General features: G+C 50.5%; 2 protein-coding genes across 6 annotated transcripts in view; one reads left to right on the top strand and one right to left on the bottom strand.

The window, feature by feature from the left end:
• Positions 1-25,778, top strand: part of LOC113974898 — a 423,368-nt gene that overhangs the window by 272,148 nt on the left and 125,442 nt on the right. The window lies entirely within an intron of this gene.
• ANTXR2 (ANTXR cell adhesion molecule 2) overlaps positions 17,143-25,778 on the bottom strand; it is an 82,253-nt gene continuing 73,617 nt past the window's right edge. For 2 of the 5 annotated variants that reach the window (XM_027698451.1, XM_027698453.1), the window contains exons 17-18: positions 24,862-25,054; positions 24,168-24,388 (exon numbers count right to left, since the gene is read on the bottom strand). In XM_027698451.1, coding sequence (XP_027554252.1) covers positions 24,183-24,388; positions 24,862-25,054 — 399 coding nt within the window. In that variant the 3' untranslated portion in view covers positions 24,168-24,182. Of the gene's footprint in view, positions 18,961-21,370; positions 21,437-24,076; positions 24,389-24,861; positions 25,055-25,778 lie in introns of those variants that run through there. The other 3 variants (XM_027698452.1, XM_027698456.1, XM_027698455.1) reach the window with 3 other exon arrangements.

Below are 25,778 nucleotides of genomic sequence, written 5' to 3'. Positions count from 1 at the left end.
AGAAGAAATAATTAATTTGTTCAATGCTGCATTGTCAGGCACCAACCCTCCACTGACAACTATTTACACTGGGCTGCTCATCATGCCCTTCACAACTGCTGCACAATAAATAATAAAAGATTAAAACCTTAAACCTGGAAAACTTAGGAAAAAAATATTAGAAAATTTTATTTCAGATTATAAAAATCCATGAATGATTTACTTTAAGGGACAATTTCATTGCTGCCATGTGCAGGAACTAATGATCGCGGAGGGCTCCGGATTGGTGAGAAGGCTGCTTGGGAAACATAGTCATGGGTAGGTGATAAAGTCCTCCTTGCTCCTGCGCTGCCTCACTGTCACGGGGATGGCTTTCACCGTTTGTTACAAGAAAATGATGGACCGTGTACATATTTATACCTGGCTGGCAATAACATTGGCAATAACCCTCCCGGAGCGAGCCACCTTGTTTTAGGGAGCCGGCTCGCTTCCCGGTGCCAGCAGCCCTCACCCTGCATGTGGGGGTGGGCATGGGGTCTGCTGATGGACATTTGCAAGGGCATATATTCTTTGTCATGAAGGGTGCTGCTTAAACTGGGAACAAGCACCAAGCGTGCACGGTTCTTCCCTGGGTGCTCCCCTGGTATTCCCTTAGTGAGGGAATTGGGTCCCTGAGGGCCTTATGGTCCCTTTCAGAGAGCAGTGTGTCTCCTGTGGTTCCTGGGATTTGGGTGGCTGGAATTTACCTGTCTGGGCACTGCCCTTGTGTAAAAGTGGGTTCGTGCTGGCCATGAGGAAGGAGTGGTGGATGCAGGGCTGGATCAGCTGGGAACCACTATTTGGGTTTTATTTTTTGTTTTTAAATCCCCCTGTGCAATTAGCACGTTTGTGTCCAGGCTACTGTCAGGCAAAGCTGTCAAATGGAGCAGCAGTTGGTGGTGCCAAAGCCCAGAAGAAAATACACTTTAAAGTGAAAGACAGTGTAGGGTACAGAAGGGAACTGGTTATGCTTTGGGGCGCACAGAGAGAGGCAGTTGTGATGATGGGTGGAGGCACCTGGGAGGTTTAATAAGCCCCATTTGGAAAACTTCTCTGTGCATCCCAGCCCTCTTCCTTATCCATGTCTTGCTGCATTTATTCACACTAATTTTTATTCTTTGTTCCAGACTCAGTATTTGCCATTTATGAACCTTGATTTCTAGTACTTGCCATGTTTTAGCTCAGTCTGTCTGTCTGTCCAACTGCAAAGTTCCTGTTATTGGTGACTTTATTAGAGCTGTAGTTCTAGGTGTGTTCCTTGCCCTTTCCTCCAGGCCTCACGGTCAGGAGGCTGCTAAAACCTTTCTGCTTCTTCACTACCACCTTCTGTTGAAAAAAACTCAATGTGAAATGGTAATAATAATAATGCTTCTCTGATTAGCAAATTCTTTCCATGGGGCCAGCTGACAGCAGACAGAGGGGTTGGGAGACAGTCCCTGTGGCTCACAGGCTGTGGTGCAGCCCAGCTCCACCTTCCCCTTGCCCTCTGAAGCGCATCCAGGCTGGGCAGCATTTTGGCACCTGCCTGTGGCTGCACAGAAGGGGCTGTGAGCAGAGCCTGCCAAGTCCTGGGCCCTGGAGGAGCCGCCAGCCCGAGCCCCACAGGTCACCGACCATGCGTGCGCAGTGCCGGGCCTGCACCCGCCTCGGCCAGCTCCCTGTGCCATGGCCGGGCTCCTGGCTGGCTCCCACAGATCCCCGTTCCGCCTGCCTCCCCTCGGAGGGACTGCAGCCAGAGGACAGCAGCAAGGGCACAGCCTGGGCACCGGGCTGAGCCACGAGGAGCCAGTGAGGGAGAGGGAGGTGTCAGGGTGTGCTGGCTCCTGACCCCGGAGCGGCAGTGTTCGCACCCGGTGGGGTGTGAAGTGCCCCTCAAACCCGTGATTCTCTGCTCCTCGCACCTCAGAGGTGACCAGGGCACAGGGAGGATGGGCACCCGGTGATGGGCAGGGGCCAGAGGAGGAGCAGGCTGTTCTTAGTGAATCAGTGTTAAGCTGACTTAATTTATCAGTGTTAAATACTCATTTCTCATTTGGAAGTTGGATGTAGGTGACTAATGGCAGCACTCCGTCTTTTCACTAAGCAAGTCTGCACATGTGTGTTCACGGGGAGCAAACATGCAAAGTCCTTTAACATGGCCAAACTGCAAATAGCGTTCAGAGCCAAACCAATATGGAGCATAATTTGCCCACATTTCTTCTGTTTCATTTAACGTCTGCCAAGCATTTCAGGAGAGGCCCTTGGTTACCTCAAACAATTCCTCATGGGCCACCAGGCATCCTTCCCCGTCAGCTCCTATCCAAACCCTCCATCCCAGTGCTGCACCCCCTCCAAACAACTCACCTTTGGTTACCTGCAGAGCTGTCAGCTGAATGCCCTGTGCCCCTCTCGGCATAGGGAGGGTTTGTGCTTCAGTCCTTCCTTTAAAACCACTTCTCTCTCACCTGCACTGGTGCTTTGCCTCACAGTGCCTGGCTGCAGTGAGCTGCTGCATGTAGGGACACCTTGCACTAGATTGGGTGCGAGTATCAGTGGCAGAAACGTGTGGTGCAGACAAGGCAAATGCTGGGATAAACTGGTTTTAATTTATCCTCCTACACTGGTAAAGAAACTGTTGTGGGCACTTACTATAACCGTGCCTGGTACTGATGTAACTCAATCTGATCCTGTGGGCATTTAAGCTGTATTTGACATGAACTGGAGTGAAATGGATTTCCATTCACCCATACAGACACTTCCAGCAGTTTGACCAGCTCAGTTTCAGAAGTGGTTTTAGGGCATGGGATCTCAGGCACAGCTGGGGGAGGTGGGGATGGGGAGGGAGCTGTGGTGGCTGAGGAACCCGGAGGTGACAGCCCGTGAAGGGACGGTGCAGGTACCTGGGCGCCCACTCCAGCATAGCTGGCAGGTGCTAAGTCACAGCCCAGGTTGCCTGAGAGGGATTTAGAGCTGGTGCTGCACCCTCAGGTGGACCAGCATACTCTGTAGCAGGGGAAACCATGCTCCAAGCACAGCAAATGGGAATATTCTGCCTAAAGCAGTTTAGGTTTTTCATGTTGTTACTGCTCTGATACTGAGCAGAGATTTATGAGGTGCTCCGAGGTGGTGATTGAATGTATCTGTGCTTCAGAACCTAATCATGTAAGCAGGAATTAAAAATGGGATTTTTAAGAGGAATACTGACTCTCCATCAGTTGCCACGGTTATCAGTGGTTCTTCCAAAGCCCACAGCAAAGCTGTATTTATTTAATTTATTTTGATATCCAAATCCACTTAGGGAAGGAATTGATAAGATAAGATAAGATAATTGATAAGATAAAAGGGAAGCTGGGGAAAAGATGTGCAAGTTCCCCACCTGAGAGAGGGAGCATTGGGTCTAACAAGAGTTCCTGTGGTATGTAATGTTTTACTCCCATCTCATTCCTGCTCTGCACAGAAAGAGTTTCTCCTACGTGTATGTCAGGAGAGTGGCAAAACAGAAATGCCACCAGTGCCTGTGAAGAGAGAGGGGGACTGATCAGTACTTCCCAGGGGGTGGAATCCCAGTGAAAGGGCCCAGGTTCAGGATAGGAACCACGTTCTGTACCTGCTAGGAGGAAGGACGCAGGGCTTTATTGCAAGTTGGTGGGTACCCTGAGCTAGAACAGTTTGTGACCCAGGAGTGAGGCACTGCCCTTGCTGCTTCTGACTCCTGCCTGGTGTAGTGTGAGTGGGTGACGTGGAGCCCCCATGGAAGCCCTCAAGGATGTGGGTTAGTCCTATGGGCACTCAAATGTGACTCTTTGTTGGTGTCTGAACTTCGTGGAGTTTTTCTTGAGCCAGAGCTCAAGTTGGAGGTCAGAGCTCTCCTTCCATTTGGGTCTGTGCTGTTGGTGGTTTTCCAAGGGCAGCTCTCCTTCTGCAGCTCTTTGGAAAGGAGAGAGCCTGAGCATTAGTGTCTTGTCAGGGCCAAAGAAAACATAGAGCTGGCTGCCAAAGCCTGACATGTGTCACTGTCCCTTCTCCCAGCATGTCCCATCCATTGCACTGCCCCTGGGGGGAGTGTGCTCCCTGGAGCAGGAGGAGATGGAATTGGGGAGCAGCAGGGTGTGAACCACTCCCCAGGAGCCCTGCCTGCACCTAGGGCAGAGGCTGTGGAGATGTGAGCAGTGACACTGTAGGGAGAAATCCCATGCTTTCCTATCTCTCCATGTACACTTTGAAGAGCCATGCTAACTGTTCCTTTTGAAGAGTGAAACCCCTGAGCTTCTGAACCACCAGTTTCCTGCCTTCGTGCCAAAAGCACTGCCAGATCCATGTCTCCTGAGCCTTCCTCACCACAGATTGCTAAAGCAGGTCTTCATGTTTCGTGGTGAGTCATTTGTGTGTTAGAAGCTCCAAAATGTGGGTGTGGAGGCAAGTTTCTGAGGGTAAGTGAGAGCTAACCCTGGGTGCAGTAACTGCCACATAACTGTACAGAGTGCAGGCACTGCCTCTCCGGGAGATCCGAGAGCTGGCTTCATGCTCGTGGCTACAGCCACAGGTCAGCATGAACTCGGGGCCAAACTACAGGCCCAACACAATGGAGGAGATTCAGGAGGAGGTCCCTGCTCTTGCTTGACTTGGCTGAGCAGCCAAGTCGTTTGGGCTTTTCTCTTTTTCCATGGACTCTTAAGCTGGAACCAAAACTCCAGAGGGAAGGAGAAAGCTGTTTGGGTCAGATCTGAGCAGGGTCTGAGGAGCCCCTAAATGGAGAGTTTACGAGTTGTTTCACTGCTGTGCTGGCAGGCACTGCTGGGCTCTGCAGAGGGTTTTCAGAAGGTCACTGCATGCGGCAGTGACTCATTGCAGCCACAGTCCTGGAAGCATGAACAGTTGGAGCAACTTGCAGCCTGCAGTTTTCCAAAATATGAATGTTCGTGAAAGGAAAAAAAGACACCAAGGGTTTTTAAGGATTTGGTTTTGTAGAAGACACGTGAGTTGGAGGATTATGGTACCTCATGAATATCTGGATGTTTTGTGTGCTGGTATTTCCCTGCATCACCTGGCTCCGTCTTTGTGTTTGGATTTCCTTCCCCTGTGGCTTCACTCTTGTCCCATTTTTACTGAGTCTTCAGCTTTCCAGAAGTAAAAACAGTTTGTAGCCTTTGCAGGGATGCCTTAAATGTCCTCCACTTCCTCCCAGCTGCTTTGTTCTCTCTTGGCTCTGCTTTGGGGATGTTTTGGAGGAGCTAGGAGATGTGACCTTGGGGCTACAGGCAGATAAGCTCTATGCAGAGAAGCCCTTTTCCACAGAGGTGGAAAACAACTGCTTCTCTGCCTGGAGAGGAGAGGAAACTAATTCCAGCTTTTAGATGGTCCTAAGAATAGTCCCAAGAAACTGCCCTCAAACCAGTGACACGTGGCTTTTGTCTCACGACCAGTGGTGTCTGTTCCTCAGAATGGTCGAGTGCCACAAGGAAGCAGTGCTTTGAAAGGCAGGATATGGTAACGTGCTGGGATTCTTTGTGCTGGCCACATCTCAGGGTGTAGCATCACTGGTGAGTGGCACGCAGGACTTCCTCACTGCTAACTGCAGCCATCATCCAGCACAAGGTGCCAGCCAAAGTCCCAGCCTGGTTGCAGCTCCCTGGTTTCCCACATGTAGGGGCAAGGATGGAAGGAACCAAACCTGCTGCACTTGGTTTATAGAGCTAGGGATTAACACAGCCCAGTGCTGGTGCAGGACCCAATGAAAATTAAAGGTCTTTGCAGTTATAATGAGATATTCATTCATGGCAGCTCTGGGTATAAACTCAACTTTTACTGTGTACTTAGCTAGGGGAAATGAAGCACAACAGGGCTGAACTCATGCATCCCACCTTAGCTACATCCCACAAATAATGGGCCTTAAACACCCCTGTCAGCAAGTCCATTTCCCGTGGCTGCCAGCGGCAGTTCCCAGGCCAGGTATCCTCTGCAGGAATGGAAAACCGTTGTTAAGTAATTAATATAACCTGTTTCCTGGGAATGCTGATGGTGACAAGGCCGTAACTGGTGTTTGCAATTTTTTGTTCCTGCCAGAGGAGGGAGTACTGTGGGGGGAGGCCATGGTACGCTGGGGACAGGGAAACCGAGGCAAGTGGGGCACAGGCTGGAGCCACAGAAGCCTGGCTGGCTTGGTGACTGTAAGCCCAAGTCACCTGCCCTGGACTGAAGCCACTGTATGCCCTGGAGCAGAGTTTTGGAGCCCTGGGAGGCCCTAGTGATGGAAGAGGATAGTCCCTGGTGATGTTCCTCCAGCCTCTTGGGGTGGTTAGTGGGAAATAGGGGCCTGAAGGCCAGAGCTCGTGTCAGAGGGACCAGGTGAGGGAGGGTGACAACCTTCTGGCTATGTCCCTGGGGTTTGCTGGTGATGTCCCTCGGACCTCCCTGACTAGGAGACTTTCAGCTCCTGCTGGTGTCCATCCAGTCTGTTCTGTTGGTTTCTTGGGGTTTGGGGGTGGAGGGATGTGGGGCAAAGTGTGTAAGTGAATTTTCCAGCTGACTTTGCAGCTCAGAGCCTGGCATCTTCCACATTGCTTTCCTGCTGGAGTCCCTTGCAGAGTGAAGAGCGCTCCCTGAAAGGCAGGCTGCTTTGGCACTGCTTCCGTTAGATAGAGCGGGAGGTTTGCTGCTGGTAATCCTGCCACAAATTCAGAATTAATCACAGCATAATGGAATCTGGTAGTGCTAGTTGTTAATTCTCTATTGAGTCTGCAGCCCTGTGTTTGTTCTCATTTGTTCTGATCAGGGCCATTGTCTCTAATATTGCTGCATAAAGGGTAAGAAATAAATCAGCGGTGTTTAGCTTTCCTAACCATCTGCTCTGGCTCCCATCCCAAACTCAGTTTTTAAGTTGGGCACAGTTTGCGTGGTTTTGCCTTGTGACAGAGAACATCTCTGGGGAGAGGAGGGAAGGAGAAGCGGCTCCTGATCTCATCTCAGGGATCGATCATTGCAGGGATACTGCACTTGAACTCACCAGGTTTTCATTGTCGTGTCGGTGGTTGGGCTGAGCTTTGGCAAAGGTGCCAAAAGGAACTTCTTTCTCTCTGGAATAATGGGATTAATGCTTTTAACAGCAATGGGTTACTTGTAGGTGTAAAAGCACTTGGTTTGGCTGTGGAGTCTCTGTGCTTCGAGGGCGTTCAGTCTCAGCGAGGTTCATTTCCAACCTGTGTGTGCTGTAATTCACCTCTCGGGTTGTTACAGAGCCTTCCTGTGGAGCGCAGCCAGTTGGTTTTAAGAGGTGTTGTTAATGCAGTGAAAATCAGGGCATTTGGGAGCTGCTGCATCGCCACAGATGGGACATACATCTTGCAAACTATAAATTTTTAAAAATTATTTAGCATCTTCATTGCTGTGTTGGCCATGTGGCAGCGAGCACGGGATAATTCCACAGCTTTCATTAGAGCACACAGTCATCAAACATTTAAAGTCCACAGGCGATGTTTTCAGGAACTATTATAATAATTAGGAAAGGAGAATGGGTTTAATAAGAGTTGTAAACAGTGATTGTCAGCCAGACCCTGTCCCTCCCTGCAGACCCATCTGCGTGGCACATCTGGGCATGTGGAGCAGGGAGCAGCACGTTCCATCCCAGCTGCCCTGACCAGGAGGGGAGCTGTGGGTGTCTGCAGTCACTCTGGGACACAGCGGTGACAAACTTGAGGAGGACAGATCTGTACAATACGCAAAAAGGCTCATGCATACCCTTCCAGTAGACACTTGTGCCCAGCCTCCTGGCAGCTGTCACTGGGTGCTCCAGGCTCAGGGGCACAGAGCCCTGCAGGCACAAAGGGATGTCCCCACCAGGGAAGACCCACAGCTGGAACTGGCAGCCAGTGGCCTCACCCTCCCCGGGGACCTGGGCACAGGGTGCCCGAGCCAGATTCTTGTTGTCAGGCACTGTCACCCCTCTGGGACCTGGCAGATACAGCACTGTAGGGTTTTAGTGCATTTGAACTGTCCAAGTGAGACATGGGAGGTTAAAATCGTGGACTCTTACTTTAAACTTACGGTGGCCACTCCAGTGTACGGTAATGGTGCAGAGCAGTGCCGTCTCTCAGAGTAGCTCCTCCTTGCAGGGATACAACGTGCTGTGTGGAAGGAAGCTCTGGCAACTGGAAATGCAGTCGGGCCGTGTTGATCATGAGCATCTTCTAAGTGATGAGAAGTTACAGCCCCAAATTACACACAGAGGATTCTCTTATTCTGGAGAGAAGGTTCCCATGACGTGGTTTGATGTTCCATGAACAGCAGCCATGGTCTGGAGTGCTTCCCTTCTGTGTAGAGCAGCGTGGGGTGCTTGTGCTTGGCTGCTCTGGTCCCCATTCCCTGTCCTTCTCTCCTGCAGTCCTTTGGAATTCCCCTGGTGATAAGCAGTGGCTTTGTTCGAGGTGATGGAGGTACTTGTGTTTTTACTAAGGAAAAGAGCAAATTAAAGATAAGGTGGAGGGGAAGGAGATTCCAGTGCTCTTAGTAAGCTGTTGAATAAGTTGCTGCTTGCTGCAGCTACATTGTGTGTCCTGCCAGGTGTTAAATAGGCTTTACTTGAGTCAGAAGGTCCATTAAGTCATTCCATGCTCTGTGCAAGTTCAACCTCTTGAGGAAGCAGCCAAGGTACTGGACTGGTGGCCATGGGTGGGCTGGCTGTGGGCACCTCTGGGCTGGATAATCCCCACCCAGGAGACACTTCCAGTGCAGGCAGTGCTTCCAACTGGGCTCTCCCTTCTCCCCATGAGCAGACCCCTCTCTGGGCCAGGGACACAAACAACAACTATGGTGACCTGCCCGTCACCAGCTGCCTTCTGGACAGGCCCCAGCGGAGTCTGCACCAGGGAGCTCTGCTGGAGCCACACCCCAAGGTGCACAGCCAGGCAGGGGGGCACCATGGCGTGGGGGGAGGCATCTCCTCCTTGGCCTTGAGCTGAGGGCTCCTCACTGGGCCTGGCAGCCTGGCTCCAGATACCAGGTGGTCTCCCCTGCTCCCGGCCCTCTCCGCGGCGCGGGCTGGGTGCTGTCCCACGGAAGGGTGAGCACCCCGACAGGAGCAGGCACCACGCGCAGATCCCCTCTGCGTGTGCCCCCGCATCCTGGCTCCCCTGGCCTGGCGTGGGGCTGTTGGCCACTGACCTAAATTGAGGCTGAGCAAGGAGAGCAAGCAGCTGCCCCACCGCTGCTGCTCTGTTTTCAGCGCGGATCGAGCCTCCCTAATCCCCTCGGATTTTGTATCTACCAAAACAGCTTGGGCCCATCAGTAAATTGTGGTGGCATATGGTCCAGGTTTATGAGTAATCTGGCACACGCTGAAGGCAAGGAGGACGTCAGCCTTCAGCAAATACAGAAAATATTGTGGGGCTTTTTTTTATGACTGTTTTCAATATAGTTGATGAGAAAACTGTGAGAAATGTTTACCTTTGAAGCCAGTCCTGTTTCAACTTCAGCTGCTGGAAGAAGCCGCTGTCTAATGGGAAACAAATAGAAATAACAGGGGAGTCTCATTGGTCCTGCAAAGATTTTGTCACTTAAACTGACCCTGTGGGGTGTGTGTAGAGCTGGAGGGGAAGGCAGGCAGCTGGTGCCATCAGTCACCCTGGATACAGCGAGTGCCACATCAGCTGCTTGGAAAAGTCCTCATCACCTTTGTATGGGTGAAGAAGTTCCTCTAGGTGGGGCGTTTACCAGAGGCACAGGCTCATTCCTGAAGAGAGGAGGGAAGTGCAGTTTGGGTTGCTCTGGGAGAAGGAGCCTGACCTTGTTGGGTGGTGGCAGCAGGTGTCCTGGCGCAGTGTCTGAATGTTCTGTGAGGGTGCAGAAAACACCCCCCAGTATCAATGTACTCAGCATTGACTTCGTTGGGGCAACTCACTTGAGAGGTTTCCAGGTCTTGGTCAAGGAACCCCCCATGCAGTCCTGTCCTGGCAGGGAGATAAAGCTGCAAGTGGTTTAAGCTGTGCCAGCCCACACGACAGCCCTTCTGGAAGGGCTGGGGCCATCCCTGGGCTCAGCCCACGTCCCCAGGAGACATCTGCTTCAGAACTGGGGCGTCACGGGGAGCAGGAGGGCAAGGGGATGGAAGGAGCTGTGTGGGGTAAAATGCTGCAGCAGCATTGGCAGAGCTTTCCTTTGGCTCTTGATTTCTCTTTGTGGCTCTGACCAGTGACACTGCTTTCCCTTTCAGCTGGGATGCAGAGCTAATGGCTCTTCTCTCCTCCCCTCTCCGCTGCTGTGGGCTCTGGAGCCCCATTCCACAGAGGGCTTGAACTTCCTTTCACTCTTCCCAAAATTCATGTTTTCTCAGTGTGTTTGAGAGCCCAGCTACAGGAACCTTGCTCTCCCCCAGCCTCCCCACGCTGTGTAATGCTTTGGCAACACTGAATGTTTTCTTTGGTTGCGTAGACATGGCAGTGACATCCGAGGCAGAGATCATCTCTGAGGGGAGGTGCACGTGTCCTTTCCCGTGACCTGTTCAACAGCATGGAGAAGGAGAACACGGCTGGCTCCAAGTGCCACCCTTCTCCTGCTGCTGAATTCCACCTGGAATCACCCCAGACTTCAAGGAAACTTTCACCTCTTTAATCCAAGAAAGGGCCTCAAGCAGCTCACAAATAGCTTAAACCTTGGATTTTTAAAACTTTAAACAGAGCCTTTGGGATTGTATTTGTTCAAATCTTATGTATCTTGGTGGCTCAGATTTTTAGCTCTTTGCCGCACCTTTGAAGCAACACACTGTGCAGTTTAAAAGACTGATTTGCTTTTAAAGTGGGAACTGATTTCTTTTAAGGCTGGAGATTGTAGGTTTTCTGTCTTTCTTTTGCGTAGCCCAATTTTGCATGCTGGAAACTAAAGAAAATACGTTAAAAAGCTGGGATCCAGAGCGTGTGATTTTAGCAGCGAGATGGGGCGGGGTGCAGTGTCCTGGTAGGCACCAGCAGCCCCTCGTGGGTCTGCCATTGTTGAGGGAAGTTGCTGGAGCTCCAAGCCAGGAGCTGAAGTTTCCTGCAGTTCCTGGAAAGCCAAGGGCATCTGCTCGCAGTTCTCGTTTTAAGTGTGTGTTGACAGGATCTTCACATGCTCCGTTCTTTGTTGCCAATGGTGTGTGTACTTGGATGGATCAGGGACATCCCCCTCGTCCTACTGGGCTGCCCTGGCACAACCAAGGCCCTGCCCAGTGACAGTGACAGGGGCATCTCGGGGGGTCCCTGCCTGCCCCTGGAACACCAAGGCACATGTCACACCTCAGGCATTTCATACTTGGCAAACGGGCACCACGCTGTGTCCCCTCGTGCTGCCGCTGGTGTGAGGGAGGGCATGGCTCTGGGAAAATCTGCTGGGATTTTCCAAGGCAGTCTGGGGGACAGCTGAGCCCCAGGTGTGCAGTGGAGCTGTGGTCTTCAGCTATCTGTGCAACTGCTCTGTTTTCATATGGATGGGACGTCACTGGGGGATCTTTGCAGCCGTGATGACAAGATGTCTCAGGTGTTTCTTCCCTGGGATGGGGCAGTGGTTGGTGGTGACATGGAGTCTGTATTTGCACCCGTGCACACAGCGTGACCTGGTGTCCTGCTGCCTCTGCAGGATATGTGCTGGGCCCTGGGAACGGAAGGAGTTAAACTGCTTCCAAATTGGCCTCTTCATGCTAATAAAGTACCTTGGAGCTGGTCCAGCAGGCAGACACCTGGGTATTATCTGAGCATCTGACACCCCTAGAGAGCCAGAGCCTTGATGAGCTTTATACACTCCCAGAAATCTTGGAGAAGAAAGGAGGCTTTCCATAGAAAATGAATTTTCAGGGCCAGCTGAAGGACATGATGTTCAAGATCATTGCTTTAAAATAATTTCAGCTGCATTTAATGTGAAGCAAAGAAGAAAAGAAAACCCAAGACAGTGAAAGGATAATTAATTCTGAGTCGGAGCTGCAATTTGGAAGGGCTGTATTGTGAAGTGACCCCTTACCAACTGATACCTGAACTGGCTTTTCTCAGAGAGCCCTTTGCAGTGAAGTGTCGTGTTGTTTTGCTTTTATACCGTATGTTTATTCTTCCCTGGTCTTAGAGAGTGACCTTGGATTCCAGCCTTTCCTGGAAGGGCCCGGTGTCACGAGGGTTTTCCACAGGGAGACCTGACATGAGCTGAGCTGAGCAGAGCCCTCCAGAGCCAGTCCTCCTTTCAGCATGGTGCTGGCTGTCCCCAGGCTCATCCCACCCTTACTTCCATCCTGCTTTGTCCTTCCTTCTCCCCAGATCACCACAGCATGCGCCCTTGCCAAGATAAGTTTTGTAGAACCCCTCTCTGGACCATAGAGCATCCCTTTGGAGAGGCACAGTGTCCTCACTCCCAGGGTCTCACCCCACAGAGCTCTAAGTGAACTCGGGTCAGTGGATCACCCTCTCTGCTCCAACCTCCTCTCCCTGCTGTGTTTCCTCCATTCCTAGCCAGTGTTCTACTGGATTTCTCCAGAAGCTTAGAGATGCTTTTTATGAGGAGCTGTTCCAGGGACCGAAGCCTGTACAGAATATGATATTTATTACTGGGCAATTCCAATGTAATTTGAAAAATATCTATTTCTGGCCTACTTGCTCTTCCTCAGCTTACAGAGAAACCACATAAAAAGCATTGAGGCCAGAGCTCTAATGAGATTCACATTTTGGACATCAGATTAGTACAATAATGCATTTCACACTGTTGTTTCCTAATTTGCCTAATCAGATAAAGGGAGATGAAGCATCCTGGAGCCCAACCTCCCCGTTCCAACAAGGCAGTGCTGAACCCATCACTTGTGTGCTGCAATTAGTGTTCCCCACACAGGTTGGTCAACGCTCATAATTGAATCAGTGTCTCGCAGCTCTGTCAATAGGCACCATCCATCCCTGGGCTGGCAATGCCCCAGCAGTTGTCCTGAGGATCCACACAGTGCGGGAATAGCTGGAGAGGCCTTGGGAAGGGGGAAGGCTCTGGGGCCACTGCAGTCTGTGCTGCCGTGGCGGGGTCTCAAGCAGGCAGGTTCTGTGCTGTGGTAAATCCTGTCAGAGCAGTCGGGTCTCCCTGTGCCCCCAGGAGTGAGGGCCAGTGAGGGTGTCGCTGGAGGTTGGGCAGGTGTCAGGGCCAAGGTGCAACTTGTGTCACTGCTAAAGCAAGTGGGGTGGTCAGGGAGGAATCTCTCCATGGCTGGGTCTTGTGTGACATCCTGAAATGCGCAAGAATTGTGCTCCAGGTACATCCATGTCCCTGAAGGCAGCTTAGAAGCAGTGTGATGTTGGGAACAGGTTTTCCTAACTGTCCTGCTGAGCAGTGCTGCAGAGAGCTGGACAATTTTGGGTACTGCCCGATCCACCACACAGAACAAGGCAGTTCCACTTAAAACAACTGGGTGCTGAGATCTGGGACTCCTCTACTGGCTGTGGAGCACACCTGGAAACCCTACAAACACTGCAGGATTGGTGCACTGCAGATGCTTTTCTCCGACAGTGTATTAGAGAATTGAACAGAATGTGAAATGGTGTTTTTAAGGGAAATCCAACCAGTGGGATTGGGCTTGGGGTTTTGCTATAATTCACTGTGAGTCAGGAACAGCATTTCAGTGCTGGTGACATCAGAGCAGACCTAAGAGTTTTACTAAAAACCTCCAAAGTATAATACCATGTTTGAGTTCTGTTACCCAGGAGATTTGTCCTGGGTTTGGTTCTGCTGTAAAGCACATCCAGCTATGCAGAGGGGATTTTTGCCTCCAAAGGTGTATTTGTTCCCAGACCCACTGAGGAGATGTTGGTGTGGTTTGTTGTGGTGGGCTCCTGTGCCCTCCTGGCACATCCCAGAGCTCCCCAGAAGGCAGCAGCCACAGGCCCCAGCTGAGCATGCCTTTGATTTCCAGTTTGAGAAAATAAGCTCATTTACAAAATCAGACAGAACGAGCAAATGAAAAAAATAAGTGTGAATTAAATAATATGATTTTGGTGCAAACATGAAAATAAATTTCCATAGGCTGCAGAGCCATCCTTGTAACACAGGAAGAACCGTTGCAAGTTCACTGCCAAAACCCAAAAAATCACTAAGTAAAGGCAGCTTCTTGTGTCCAAAATCCTTCATTATATTAAAAAAATTATTGCAGCACAAAATTTACAAGTCCATCACAGGACCCACTTGCGCTGTTAAACAGATGGCACCTACACAGGACCCAAAAATATATAACAATTTTAATTGAGCCAATGCAAAACAGATTTGTGAAATAAAATAGTACATGCCAGGTCTAATAAAGCCCTCCCTAGAAATGGTGGCATTAATTTTGTAATGGCACAAGAGGTACTCAGAAGCTGCTCATTAGCAAATGTGTCGCTGCGGCCTCTGAAGTCCCTGCTCAGCACGTTTTCCCTGCTGTGCCTGTTCCTGGGAGCTCTGTTCCAGCTCTTTGGCCACCTGAGGCCGTGTGCCTAGTGTCCTGGTCAGGGGCAGCTCTGTGGGCCGAAGCCCTGGCTCTTGACTTGGGACAACAGCCAAACCCACCTCTTTCACAGTCAGGACTGGGACACTGTTCTGGCTACACCTGAGCTTGTTACCTGTGCCCATCCTGCTGAGGGGGTGGATTTTGGATGTCCACTGGTGGGGGGGGGTCGGAGCCAGATCCTGCCTCCCAGTACTGCACAGCCGAGCTTCTAGAATTCCCCTCAGCGGCTCCTCTGGTGAGGGAGTAGTTCCCTGAGCTGAACTCTGAAGGTGGGTAGGGATGGCACCTTTGCTGCTTCCCAGTGAACTGGGAGAAAGTCCTGTCCTGCAGCAGAGCAGTGTTTCTGTAGTCAGGAGGCAGCAGTCAATGATGTGGGATCAAATGGGGATTTTTCCCACCTGGAAAAAACCCTCATTGATAGCACTGGTTTTCTTCACCCTTCTGTGCAGCCTGAATTGTGACCAATAAAAGTGCTGGAAAGGGAGGTTTGGTCTAAAATGACAGAACACAGAATTCCCAAGTCCTTTACCTTGTGCAGGGGAAAAACCTAAAACCTCCCGTAATTAGAACTGCCACCTTTTTTTTTGCTGGAGTATATCAGCTTGATTTGAACTGGAAGGGGGTACGTTAAAGGTGTCAACAGGGTTTTGCAGAGGCCAGGTATGTGTGTCCGGGGAGTCTGTCAGAATCCCAGGAAAGGGATGCGAACATGACCTGCATGAGGTGCCGTGTACTGAGAGGGGTCAAAGATAACCTTTTCTTTGCCCCTAAACCCCAGCCCCAGCACCCCCAGGAGCGGGGCTGCACCCATGTGTGGGAGCGCTCCTGTGTGATGAGGGTGAGTGAACAGTGTGTAAAATGAACTGCAGGGTGTGAAATGCAGAGTTGTGGTGTTGCATTGGGGACAATCAGAAGAAGACATATGTAGCACAGTCATTTCCTGCGGGAAAAATCCCAACCAGAATTTATACTGGCCAGCCCAGGCTGTCCTGCAGTGCCTATGGCTCAGGGTGAGCCTGCATTAGGGTTAGGAATTCCCTTCCATTTCCCCTGGGATCAGCCTGACCCAGCTCCCCGCTTGTACCCAACACATTCATGCCTAATGCACTGTAGTTCTTGTTTAATCAAAAAACTGAATGGGAACATGGAAAAATTCGTTTTTATTTCTTACTAACTGCAGCCGAGTAATTTCTGCTATTATTAAAATATATAAAATAAACTCAGCCTTGCTATATTGAGGATCTTGTTCCCATGAGTCCTGCCTTGCATTGCTGGTGAGAGGATGCCCTCAGGGCTGCCTGGTGGCATTGCTGGGCTTTTTGTACATGACTCCTTAGGGAAAAAAAGTATCTCACCCACTTGCTGTCCTTGCTGGTGATGCTCTGATAGGTGGAGAGATGTGTGATCTGTTGGCCAGTGGGATCCAGACTCTGGGTTCATACGTGCCCTAGGTAGAACATTGGCTGATTTGCTCCCAGGCCCATCTACTTTTGCAAGACACTGTTTCTGTTCTCATGCAGCCTAAAAGTGGTGCCAACAGTGCTACTGAGACAAGGTCTGTTTGTAAGGAGATACCAAGCTTTGATAGTGTGCAAGGAACGTACTCTGGTAAACCTCCCACCCACGGTTCTCAGGCATTCTGAGCCCTTCTGCCAGGGAAGTCTCACTTGTGTCATTTAATCAGTGGATTTTAAAGTATAATTAATTATCATGCTTCGCCTCTTGCCCCCCAAATTATTTGTGCCGGTTATTCCACACTGCGTAATAAGGAAACTCTCAGGTATTATCTGCTGTGAAATGCCAAGTGCAATGTGCTGTGATACCATGCCAATTAGAAGGGAAAGTCCATGTAGAGACCCGAAATCCCATTTTGCTTGGTATCAGCCATTCTGTGAAGAACTGCTCATTCCACAGTTTTGGATGAACATGAATAGACAGAGATGACAAAAGATGATGAGTGGATTTCTATTTCTGTGGCTATGTTGGTTAAAAATATTTTTTGAGAGGCAGCAGATACATGAGGGAAAAAACCCTCTTCATCTGCATGTTCTGTTACCAACGCAGCTCAGAATGCGAGCGGACACTCCAGCAGTACCTTGGAATGTGTCATATGTACATGGAAAATGGAGGATAAGGAAGAGGGAGCTGAGTGTCTTAACTTGGCATCTGCTGAGCTCTGCACTTCGACCTGTAGCACCTCAGCACCGTGGGGAGCAGTGCAGGACCTCACCTGTGTCCTGCCACACCTGCCTAGTGTTGGCTCTTGGTCTGGCCTTAGGCTGGACAGTACACACAGGTTTAATCAGGGGCTCCAACTAAGCCAAGGGCTTGGTGGTTGGGAGCTGTGGGCTCAAGGGTCCCCAGCCCAGGGCCAGTGGCACCCAAGCTGCAGTTCCAAAAGGTACGGCAGTGCCAGGGCATCCCTGCGGGCATTCAGTGGTTCTGGTTGTGTGGCTGATGCCCCATACGGCATGAGCTGGTGTCTGACAGGGTCTCCATGGCTGGGGGCAGTCGGGATCCCTGGGTGCAGCCGTGGCGGCTTTCCCGCCATGCCACACGGGGCCAGGGGCTGGGGGCTGCCTCTGGAATCTGGTACCGTGGGTGACTGTGGAGCTGGAAAATGAAGGTCTGAGCTGTGCAGACCCAGGAGGTTATGGGGGAGGAGAAGAAGGAAATAATGATTGAAACTTAGATAATAATTTTATTTATAGTCTAATGTGCAGACATGGCTGTTGCTGATGAGGCTACCAGTGACATAAATAAACTCAAGCAGAAGATGTAAGCGAGTGGATATATGTAAAGGCTTCTTTGGGCAGTGCCACAGATTTGGATATGGACCAAGAGAATTATTTCTGTCCCTTGCGATTCCAATGAAGAGCACAAAGGAGATAATTAGCCCAGGATGCTCCGCATTGCTCTTTCCATCTTGCGCACACTCATGCCCACCAAATGTGAAATGTTCGCCTTTTCCCCTCCAACATGATGGTTGCTGAACTTATTTTTAGTGTCATTTGATAAGCCTCCCTGCTCGCAGAGAGACATCCCACTGACCCAGCCACTGGTCATTGTCTATACCAGTTCCCATCAAAGCGGGCGCGCTTTGTCAGGTTTCGACTCGAATATCCATTCTGCCTCTGAAGTACAGTATCGAAAGTGACTGGATCATTTGAGCCTTTTTCTTCAGCTGCTCCCTCCTTCCTCCCCCACAGTGTTTCCGCTCACGCTAACATAATTTGGCATCGTCGACGTGACACGACACTGGTTTTTCTAAAAAATTATAATACATACATTGTCGATGTTTTGTGATGGCCGGCGCTCCCATAAATTTAATTTCCAAATTGATGGAAGGAGGTCTTTCCCACTGCGGAATCGTACCCAATGCTCGGCGCCCCCTTCACCGCCGAGGAACACACATACAGTAATAGGTCATTCAATGTCAAAAGGCATAAAAAAGATGAGCAAAATCTTCACAGGCTGCTGCTTGCTGTTGCCTTTAATTATATTAATTAAACTTTGAAATTCTCATGCAAAGAGAGTTGCTGGCTTGTGACGCTGAAAAGCCCTTGGAGATTTGCGGGGGGAAAAAACCCTGAGATACCAGCTTAGTGGCTACTGCTTTTTTTAATCTAAAAAAAATACACAAGCCTACGACTGCTAGGTATGTTTATAGATGATGATGTTTTATGCGCTACTGAACTGTGAATGCAGGAAAGGGGAAAAAACCACCAGCCACAGTGTCAAGGTCTTGAAGCATCAGTCCCTCCAACTCAGCTCCAGATCTCTACTTACAGGCTGTCTTTCCGTGGAATAACGCTCTAGTAATTCCTTCCTGTCCCGGGTGCATAATGAGAGAAAGGTGTCTTCAAAAACTAAAGGGCAAAGTCTTGCTTGCCACCGATACCTCGAGGCATCCTGTCTACATTTTGTCATGCGTGTGCACTTTTCAGTGTTAGAGTGACAAGATTTCCAGTCAGAAGGTTCCCGTAAGGCACGATGGAGGAGCTGGCGAGGGTTGGGGATCTGACATGGCTCTGAGGCACTCGGCTCTGCGCCTGCTTAGCCTGGTGGGAATTGTTATCCTGCGCCTGTGGCGAGTAGTCCCTGTGTAAATACCACGTGCCTCCGCCACAGCTGAGGAACGCTGCGTCTCCGCTACAAGCACATTGCGTCCTGAGAATCTGTAACCCTTAAAAAAACAGCAAATAACAAAAATAGAAAAGCATTCTCATCTTTGGTGTCTGTGCTGTCCTTTGGTGTTGCACGGAGCCAGGCACACGCGGCAGCGCTGCCCGGCAGAGCACCAGCGTGCGGGCGGCACGCAGGAGCCGGAGCAGGGATGCAGGAACCTGCGGAGCTCGGGCTGGATGATGGTCCAAGGGATGCGAGGAAGGGCTCGGTTCTCTCGGCTGGGTAGGACAGTGGCAATGTGGCTGTCTCTCCTGGTATCCGCTTCTCCTCCTCTACTGAGAGGGAACTCGGGTGAAGTTGATACAGCGGCCCTGGGGAAGAGAGAAGCTGTTACTGGCAGAGTAGCACACACAGTGAGGCTGCTGCATGCTAGGAGGAGGCTGTAATTGAAATTCAGATGTTTGAGAAAATAACAAGCCCATGAAAACCTTTTAAGAATTAATGGAAATTATCCAGAGTGAGGCACCACATTTGCCTTACAAATGCAACTGTAGGCAAATGCGAGGACATGGGCGACACATTTTGACACTCCCATGTCTTCTGTGAGCATAATTCACAAATTCTGGGTAACTGCACTGAGCAAACCCAAACCCATCTGACCATGGGAAGGGAAGAGCATGGGGGAGGCAAATCCTGCCCCCTGGATCCCCCCCGAGCCAGGTCCTCACACGGTGAGCATGGATAGATGTGACTTAGTTAGTAGAGCTGCTGTTGATCTGAAACTGCATTTTATTAGCAATAGCCCTAGCTCTGAATCTATAAACTCTGTCCTTAAGGGCTGTAAATCTCTGCACACAGAAAGAAAAGGGATTTCTCATGCCATACCTGAGCAGACACCATTTGCCCATCAAGGGGCCCGGGTGAATCCTGACAGCTTTTAGTGTTGCTGAATGAAACAAATTCACTAGCCAAGGTCATGAGCCCTTTTTATCCATTTGGAGCTTACTTAAATGCCCAAACTCCCAATGGATCATGGAGCATTGGAGTAGGATGTGCTGCCACACAGCAGCTCCCTGGCACAGCAGCGATCCCTTCCCTTTTGTCATGGGCATGTGTCAAGGATGATGCCCCGTGATGGTGCTGGGTTTGGAGCAGGCAGCAGTGCTTGTGCTCTGAATCCTTATTCTGCTTAAAGATGTATGGCTGGGCGAAAATTGCTGCTTTCTTGTGAAACCCGGGAGATTATGGAGTTGCCAAAATTACTGCTTTCTTCTGAAACCTGGGAGATTCTGGGCTAGGCTTCATATTCCTTTCATTTATTTAGTTTGATCAACAGTTTTACTGGGTAACAAGGAGGGTGACAGCACACAGGTATCTGGCGTGACTCCAGCAGGTCTCCACTGGCACAAATGGGGCATCAAGGGGTTTCCTAATGCTTTCCTAATGGTTGTGTTTCTGTTTAAGGAATATAAAACTGGTGGATGAATGGGGACAGGAATTGTAAGAACTTCCGGCTCCGCCATCTGCATTATAAATGCAGAAGAGGTGCAGAGAGAAAAATCAGGGAATCCTTTAGGTTGGGAAAGTCCTCCAAGGTCACCTAGTTCAGCCATTCCCCCAGCACTGCCAAGGCCACCACTAAACCATGTCCCCGAGAGCTACATCCACATGACTTTTAAAACCCTTCAGGGATGGGGACTCCACGATGGGGGTCTGACCCCCTTTCCATGAATACACTGTTCTAGTACCCAGCCTGAACCTCCCTGGCACAGCGTGAGGCCATTTCCTCTTGTCCTGTCGCTTGTTCCCTGGGAGCCCGACTCCCCCCTGGCCACAACCTCTTGTCAGGGAGTTGGTGATCAACCAGGAGCGCAAAGAGATTCCTTTAAAGGCAAAGGATAATAGGCCTGGCATCTTTATGTGCCTTTCCATGGGCTTCTTCTGACGATTACTGGGTTGGGTTTTTTAAAATAAGCATATCAAATGAATTCTGTGGTAGAAGCAAAGTATTTCTGGAGCTCAAAGTCCTGAAATGCTGTGAATTCAAGCACTTGTGATGACAGAGCTGATGTCAGAGAGCCACTGACAGCAAGGTGTTCACAGCCAAGGTAATGCCACAACAGCAAAACAAGACTGCAAAACATCAGCAGGAAGCAGGGAATGGGGAATTGCAGTAGTTCTCGTGATGTAATTAATATTGCAATTCATCCAGCCATGCAATATTTCTGCTGTTGTCTGTAGCTTTCTCACTGCTCTTTAAAGACAATTACCAGTGCATGAATTTAGATGAAGTTTGGGCTGGCTTGGAGGGTTTTTCCTGCCAGAACGAGTTCCAGGCAGAGAGGGAGAGAGGAGAGCCTTAAATGAACAATGCCTGTTCTGGTTCCCCACTCATTCCCCATGTCACTGCCCCCAGCCTCCTTACTCCAGGACTAATGGGGAAGAGAGGAGAGAATGAAGGAATTGTGTGGTCAGGCAGACCCCTAATTGTGTAAGAGGCAGGGAAAACACCCTGAGGTGGGTAACCTCAAAGCCCTAAGAAATAACAGCTCCCCAAATACTATCAGTGTCAGTAACAGGTAATAGCAAATACTCAGTTTAAGTGGGAATTTCAACCATGTGCATTCTAGATGGACAAACTGAGGCCAGCAGGAGAGAAAAGACTGGTGTTCACTTGTTAGGGATTTATCACTCTAGATCAACAAGAACTGCAGGTTTTATTGGAAACGCGGGCTGGGTGTGATGTGACCAGCATCACTGTCTTCTGCAAGCTGGTGTGGAGAAAAAACTGCATACTCATGTAAGTCCTTCCTCTAAAGGCATCCAAAACCTCCCATGCAGCAGTATCTGTGTCATCATTGAGACCAGCTTTTAGAAACAGAATATTGATTTTTTTCTTCTGATTAATCTGATCTTTAGAGACAGAACTATTTATTAAGTGGAAGCACTATTTACCAAACAATAGTTTAATCAGTCTGGTTTGGGCCTTTACAATTAAAACCTGTGTGTTCATGTAACCAATTCCACCGGTGCATTCCCATGCTAGTGGCACTGCCATGGTCCCCCAGTGTGGTGAGTTACTGTTACACTCGTGTCCCTGTGCTCAATTAAACCATCAATCCAACCAATTTGAGTTCAGACATACCATGCCTTGTAAATCACTGGATCATAAACCTTAACAATACCAACATGTAGTCAGTATGAAATTGCACTAAATTAGTGGTTTAGGACTCGAGTAATTAAAAAATGAGTTATGCAGGCATTCTGTGATCTTTGTAGGGAATATGAGAGCTGTCTCCATGCACCAGATCTAGTAGGAAAATACCCACCCTTAAACGCTCACAGATGCACCACAGGTGCTGCACGGTCAGAATGTGGCAGGTGTTTAACAAAGTAAAAGAGGAAAGAGATCTATGGCTGGCAAGGGGTTTTTACCTAAGAAGGAATTCTTTCATATTACAAAGCCATTCCTTAAAACTGTTGAGATTCTTGCTGAATCTAAGCTATGGGATGAGCAAGGCAGAGTCCTCGTAGGGCACAGGATCTCAGGGAGTGGGTGCTCACACCCCACCCTGGGTTAGAGCCTCAGCTGGCAATGCCCAAAATGAAAGGCACCAAGAGGTGGCTGCAAGAGCAGCTGTGTGTCACTCTCTGATCCTGTACAGCTCCGTGGAGCAGTGCTGGAAGCACAGGGGGCAGGAGGGATCCCTTTGGGATGGTGTCCGCTCTGAGCCTGGAGCTCAGAGGCAGGTGTGACAAGCGCCTTGGGGTGTCTGTGTGTGTGTGAGCAGCCCTGTGTCACTGTCCCACAATCCCAGTGGGCATGGGGACACGGCACAGGCTCCTCTGGAGCCCAGCCTGCCTCCTGCCCAGCCAGGCTGCCCTGCATGCCCCTTCAGTATTCCTCAGGAACTCAGCAAGGGCAGGCAAAGCAGGCTGGATCTGAGCTGCTCCGCCTGGTCTCAGGTGCTTGTCCTTGTGCGTCGATTCCTATAACGTGCTGTGTAGTAGTATCCATGAGAAAAGGTTCCCTGGGCACTGCTGATGTGTTCAGCATCCGGCTCAGGACTAAGAACAACTGCTTTTCCCAGAGGAGCAGTGGTGTTCTGTTAGAACAGTTGTTGTTACCCCCTGTAATATCTGATGGTCTAAAAGCTTGGCTCCTTCTGACCTTGGAGAACTGAGATCCCTCACTGCCCATTGCTGAGACTTGTGTGCTCCTCCCTCTGCCGAGTGTCCCATGGAGAGCATGTGCCCTTTTGGGATTTGGCATTGATCTGGCACATGTGAGCTCTGTGATCAGTGCCCACAGAGCTGTGAGGAAGGAGAGGGCTTTGGAATAATGTCCCTTCTGAGACAGGTGTTCGGCAGTGTTGTTTCTGTGGGCCTCACCCTCAACGGGTTCCTCCCTGTAGGCCTTGCAGTAAGGACACCTCTGTGCACCTCTTCCTCTCTCCTAATGCAAGGGAACAGGCTGTTCCATCCTTTCCAGACCTCTTCAGAATCCTTACCTCCCAGCACAGAGCTCACTGGGATAACAGATGTGCTCTGGACCTGCACACTTGTGTGCACTGTTGGCAATAAAAGGGAATTCTGAAGGAGTAAAGCCAGGAGGAATTCCAGCTGGGCACTGGTGCCAGTGCCTGGCAGCAACAGGGCCCTCGGTGACCTCCCCACACCGTAGGTGGCAGAAGCAGCATTACCTGAAGCCACTGTCACCTTGCCCATCTCCTGGGCATTAAAATTCCTCTGGTATTAAATCCAAGTGCTCCTTCCCTGGCTCCTCCGCTCAGGATGTATTTCACTGTTACAACACTCCCTGACCCCATAAATACCCACTGACAGGCTGGAGTGTAGAGCTGAAGGGAACTATATATATATATATATTTTTAAAACTAACTATTCCTGTGTTTACTTTGGAGAGGGGCTGCTAACCCACCCTGTCCTATGCAGCTCTGAGCAGCCATCAGGGATTTAAGCTGGCATCTCTCTCCCACTTCCTCTTTGTCCCCCAGGATCCAGTAATCTCTCGTCCCAGAGACCTGGGGAGCTCAGAGTATTGTGAGTGTTTGGAACTTGCCTTTTCACCCTGCTGACACAGCCCAGGTGTGCTGCCACCAGCACATTCATTGGATACCAGGCAAATCCACTGGCAGTTGTCCCCTGTTCCCGTCTGCAGCAGAAACCCTCGCTTGGTGCTCACCCCCTGCCCAGTGCTGCCATCCCGCAGCCATGCAGGTGGCACCTGGAGAGCTCCCACTGGGCAGCCCTGAGCCACACTGCAGGAGTAGGGATTTAGTGCCTGGACAGCTGCGTCACAGCACTGCATGCTGCTGGAAAGGCTGTTTGTCACACAGTAAATCAGTAATGATCCCTTAGAGGAGTGATCCTGAACTGGTGTTACTGCTGTGGATACCAGCATCATTCCTGGGGCTGCCAGAGGAGGCTTTTCCCCATAATTCCTGAATTGCTGGCTGAAACACCCCTGACAGAGCTGAGGTGAGCTCTGAGCCCCAAGAACACGGCAGGGTGGGCTAAAAGGCCTTCTAAAATAACCACATCATAAAAAGGAACAAAATACAGGTGAAGGGTACTATTTGGGCCCTAATAAGGATTTTTTTTCCCCTTTAACAACTTTTACCAGCAGCTGAAGTGGAAAGGCATATAATTTGTGTATTTTCCTCATATTTGTGTGATGTAGCCTTCTTAGCGTGTGTGTGTGAACCTCATGATCTTTCCCAGCAATCGGACAGTCCTGTAGGTCATCTTCCAAAGGTAACAGACCCTGGGGGCCAGGAACTGTGGTTCCACAAGGAACCTCAAAAAAAAGGCTGCTGTGAGGACAAGGTGCCAGCACTGTTACAGGTACCTCACAACTGCTTTCCACCCCTTGGCTCTGCTTTAGCTGCAGGCAGTAAAGGGCAGGAAAAGGAGGACAGGACTAAGTTGTTTTAAAAGGTAGCTCTTGTCTTTCTGCACTTGATAAACACTGTATTTTGGAGCACGGGCTGAGAAACCAATCCTGCCAGGGAGGGCTTCCAAAGAGGTAGTTTAAAGATGTTTTTTTTCAGTGCCTGTGATTTAGGTATGTGTTTGGAGCAAACACTGAGGGGGTACAGGGCAGGCACATGTGTGAGAAATGCTGCTGTTGGCAGCTGGGGTATCGTACCCAATGCATGGATGGAGCTGCTGCCAGGGGAGTCAGGGGTATTGGCTGGCAGCTGTGAGGAAATGCCCGTAGAGCAAGCTTTCCACACACTAACAGCACTTACTTGGGAACTGGGCATGTGGACATGTCGGCACAGTTGCTCCAGCACACCACACCTCGGGAGTGTGTGTCACCAGTGCTGTAGCCCTGTGGGACCCGGGTGCAGGGCTTCTGTGGCACCCCGGGAGATCAACCTGCACTCCTCCTGTGTCCTGGGGCCCAGCACCCGGTGGTGGACCAGGCAGTGACGGCACAGGCTGCGGGCAGCCGGGGAAGGGACAGAACGAGCGCTGGGCTGGTGTGGGCATTTGCTGTTCTGCCCTGACGGGTTTGGGGAGTGTAGAGGGAGGGATTTCTTTCCTTTGCCAAGTTTTCTGTGACTGCTTTATTCAGCAGTTCTCCAAATAAACTCCTGCCTTGACCCAGAGTGGTTGTGACAGGCTGCCTCTCCTGCGAGCCGGCCTTCCAGGGCTGGGAGGAGAGAGCATCGAGCTGCTGAGCCGGCCAGTGGGCCTTGGGGGAGGATAAAACTGGCTGCGTTGGTAGCATCTGCTTCAAAAGGAGGTTGTGGCAGATATTTTATTCAGCAGAGCTGGAGGTCTCCTGTCTCTAGAGGGCAGGAGTTTGTTGTTTTCCTCATGCAAGGCAAGCATTGCTTATGCAAAAGGAAAGGATGTGGAAATGGCCTGGAGAGTCCCTGTTTTTCTAGCAGAGATCCTTTGGAGCGGGGGCCCTGCACACTCTCCCTGACCCTTGGCAGTGAGCCTCCCTCATTCCCAGCACATTCCCAGCCTCTCTGGAAGTACCCCTGGCCTGGCAAGGTCTGACCCCTCTTTCCTGAAGGACACGCTCTCGTTTCCCCTTGCAGCCTGCCAATGGAGGGCTCTTCTCCTGGAGCTCTCATTACTCCTTGGAAGGCAGACTGAGCCCGTTCCACTGCCGGAGGGAAGGTGCTCTGTGTCCTGGCGCCGTCCCAGTGCA

This window comes from Neopelma chrysocephalum, unplaced genomic scaffold (assembly GCF_003984885.1).
Source record: "Neopelma chrysocephalum unplaced genomic scaffold, ASM398488v2 Primary Assembly neopelma1_128, whole genome shotgun sequence".
Taxonomy (NCBI): domain Eukaryota; kingdom Metazoa; phylum Chordata; class Aves; order Passeriformes; family Pipridae; genus Neopelma; species Neopelma chrysocephalum.
The sequence above is the reverse complement of the archived record's forward strand: the minus strand, read 5'-3'. Positions and strand labels throughout refer to the sequence as shown.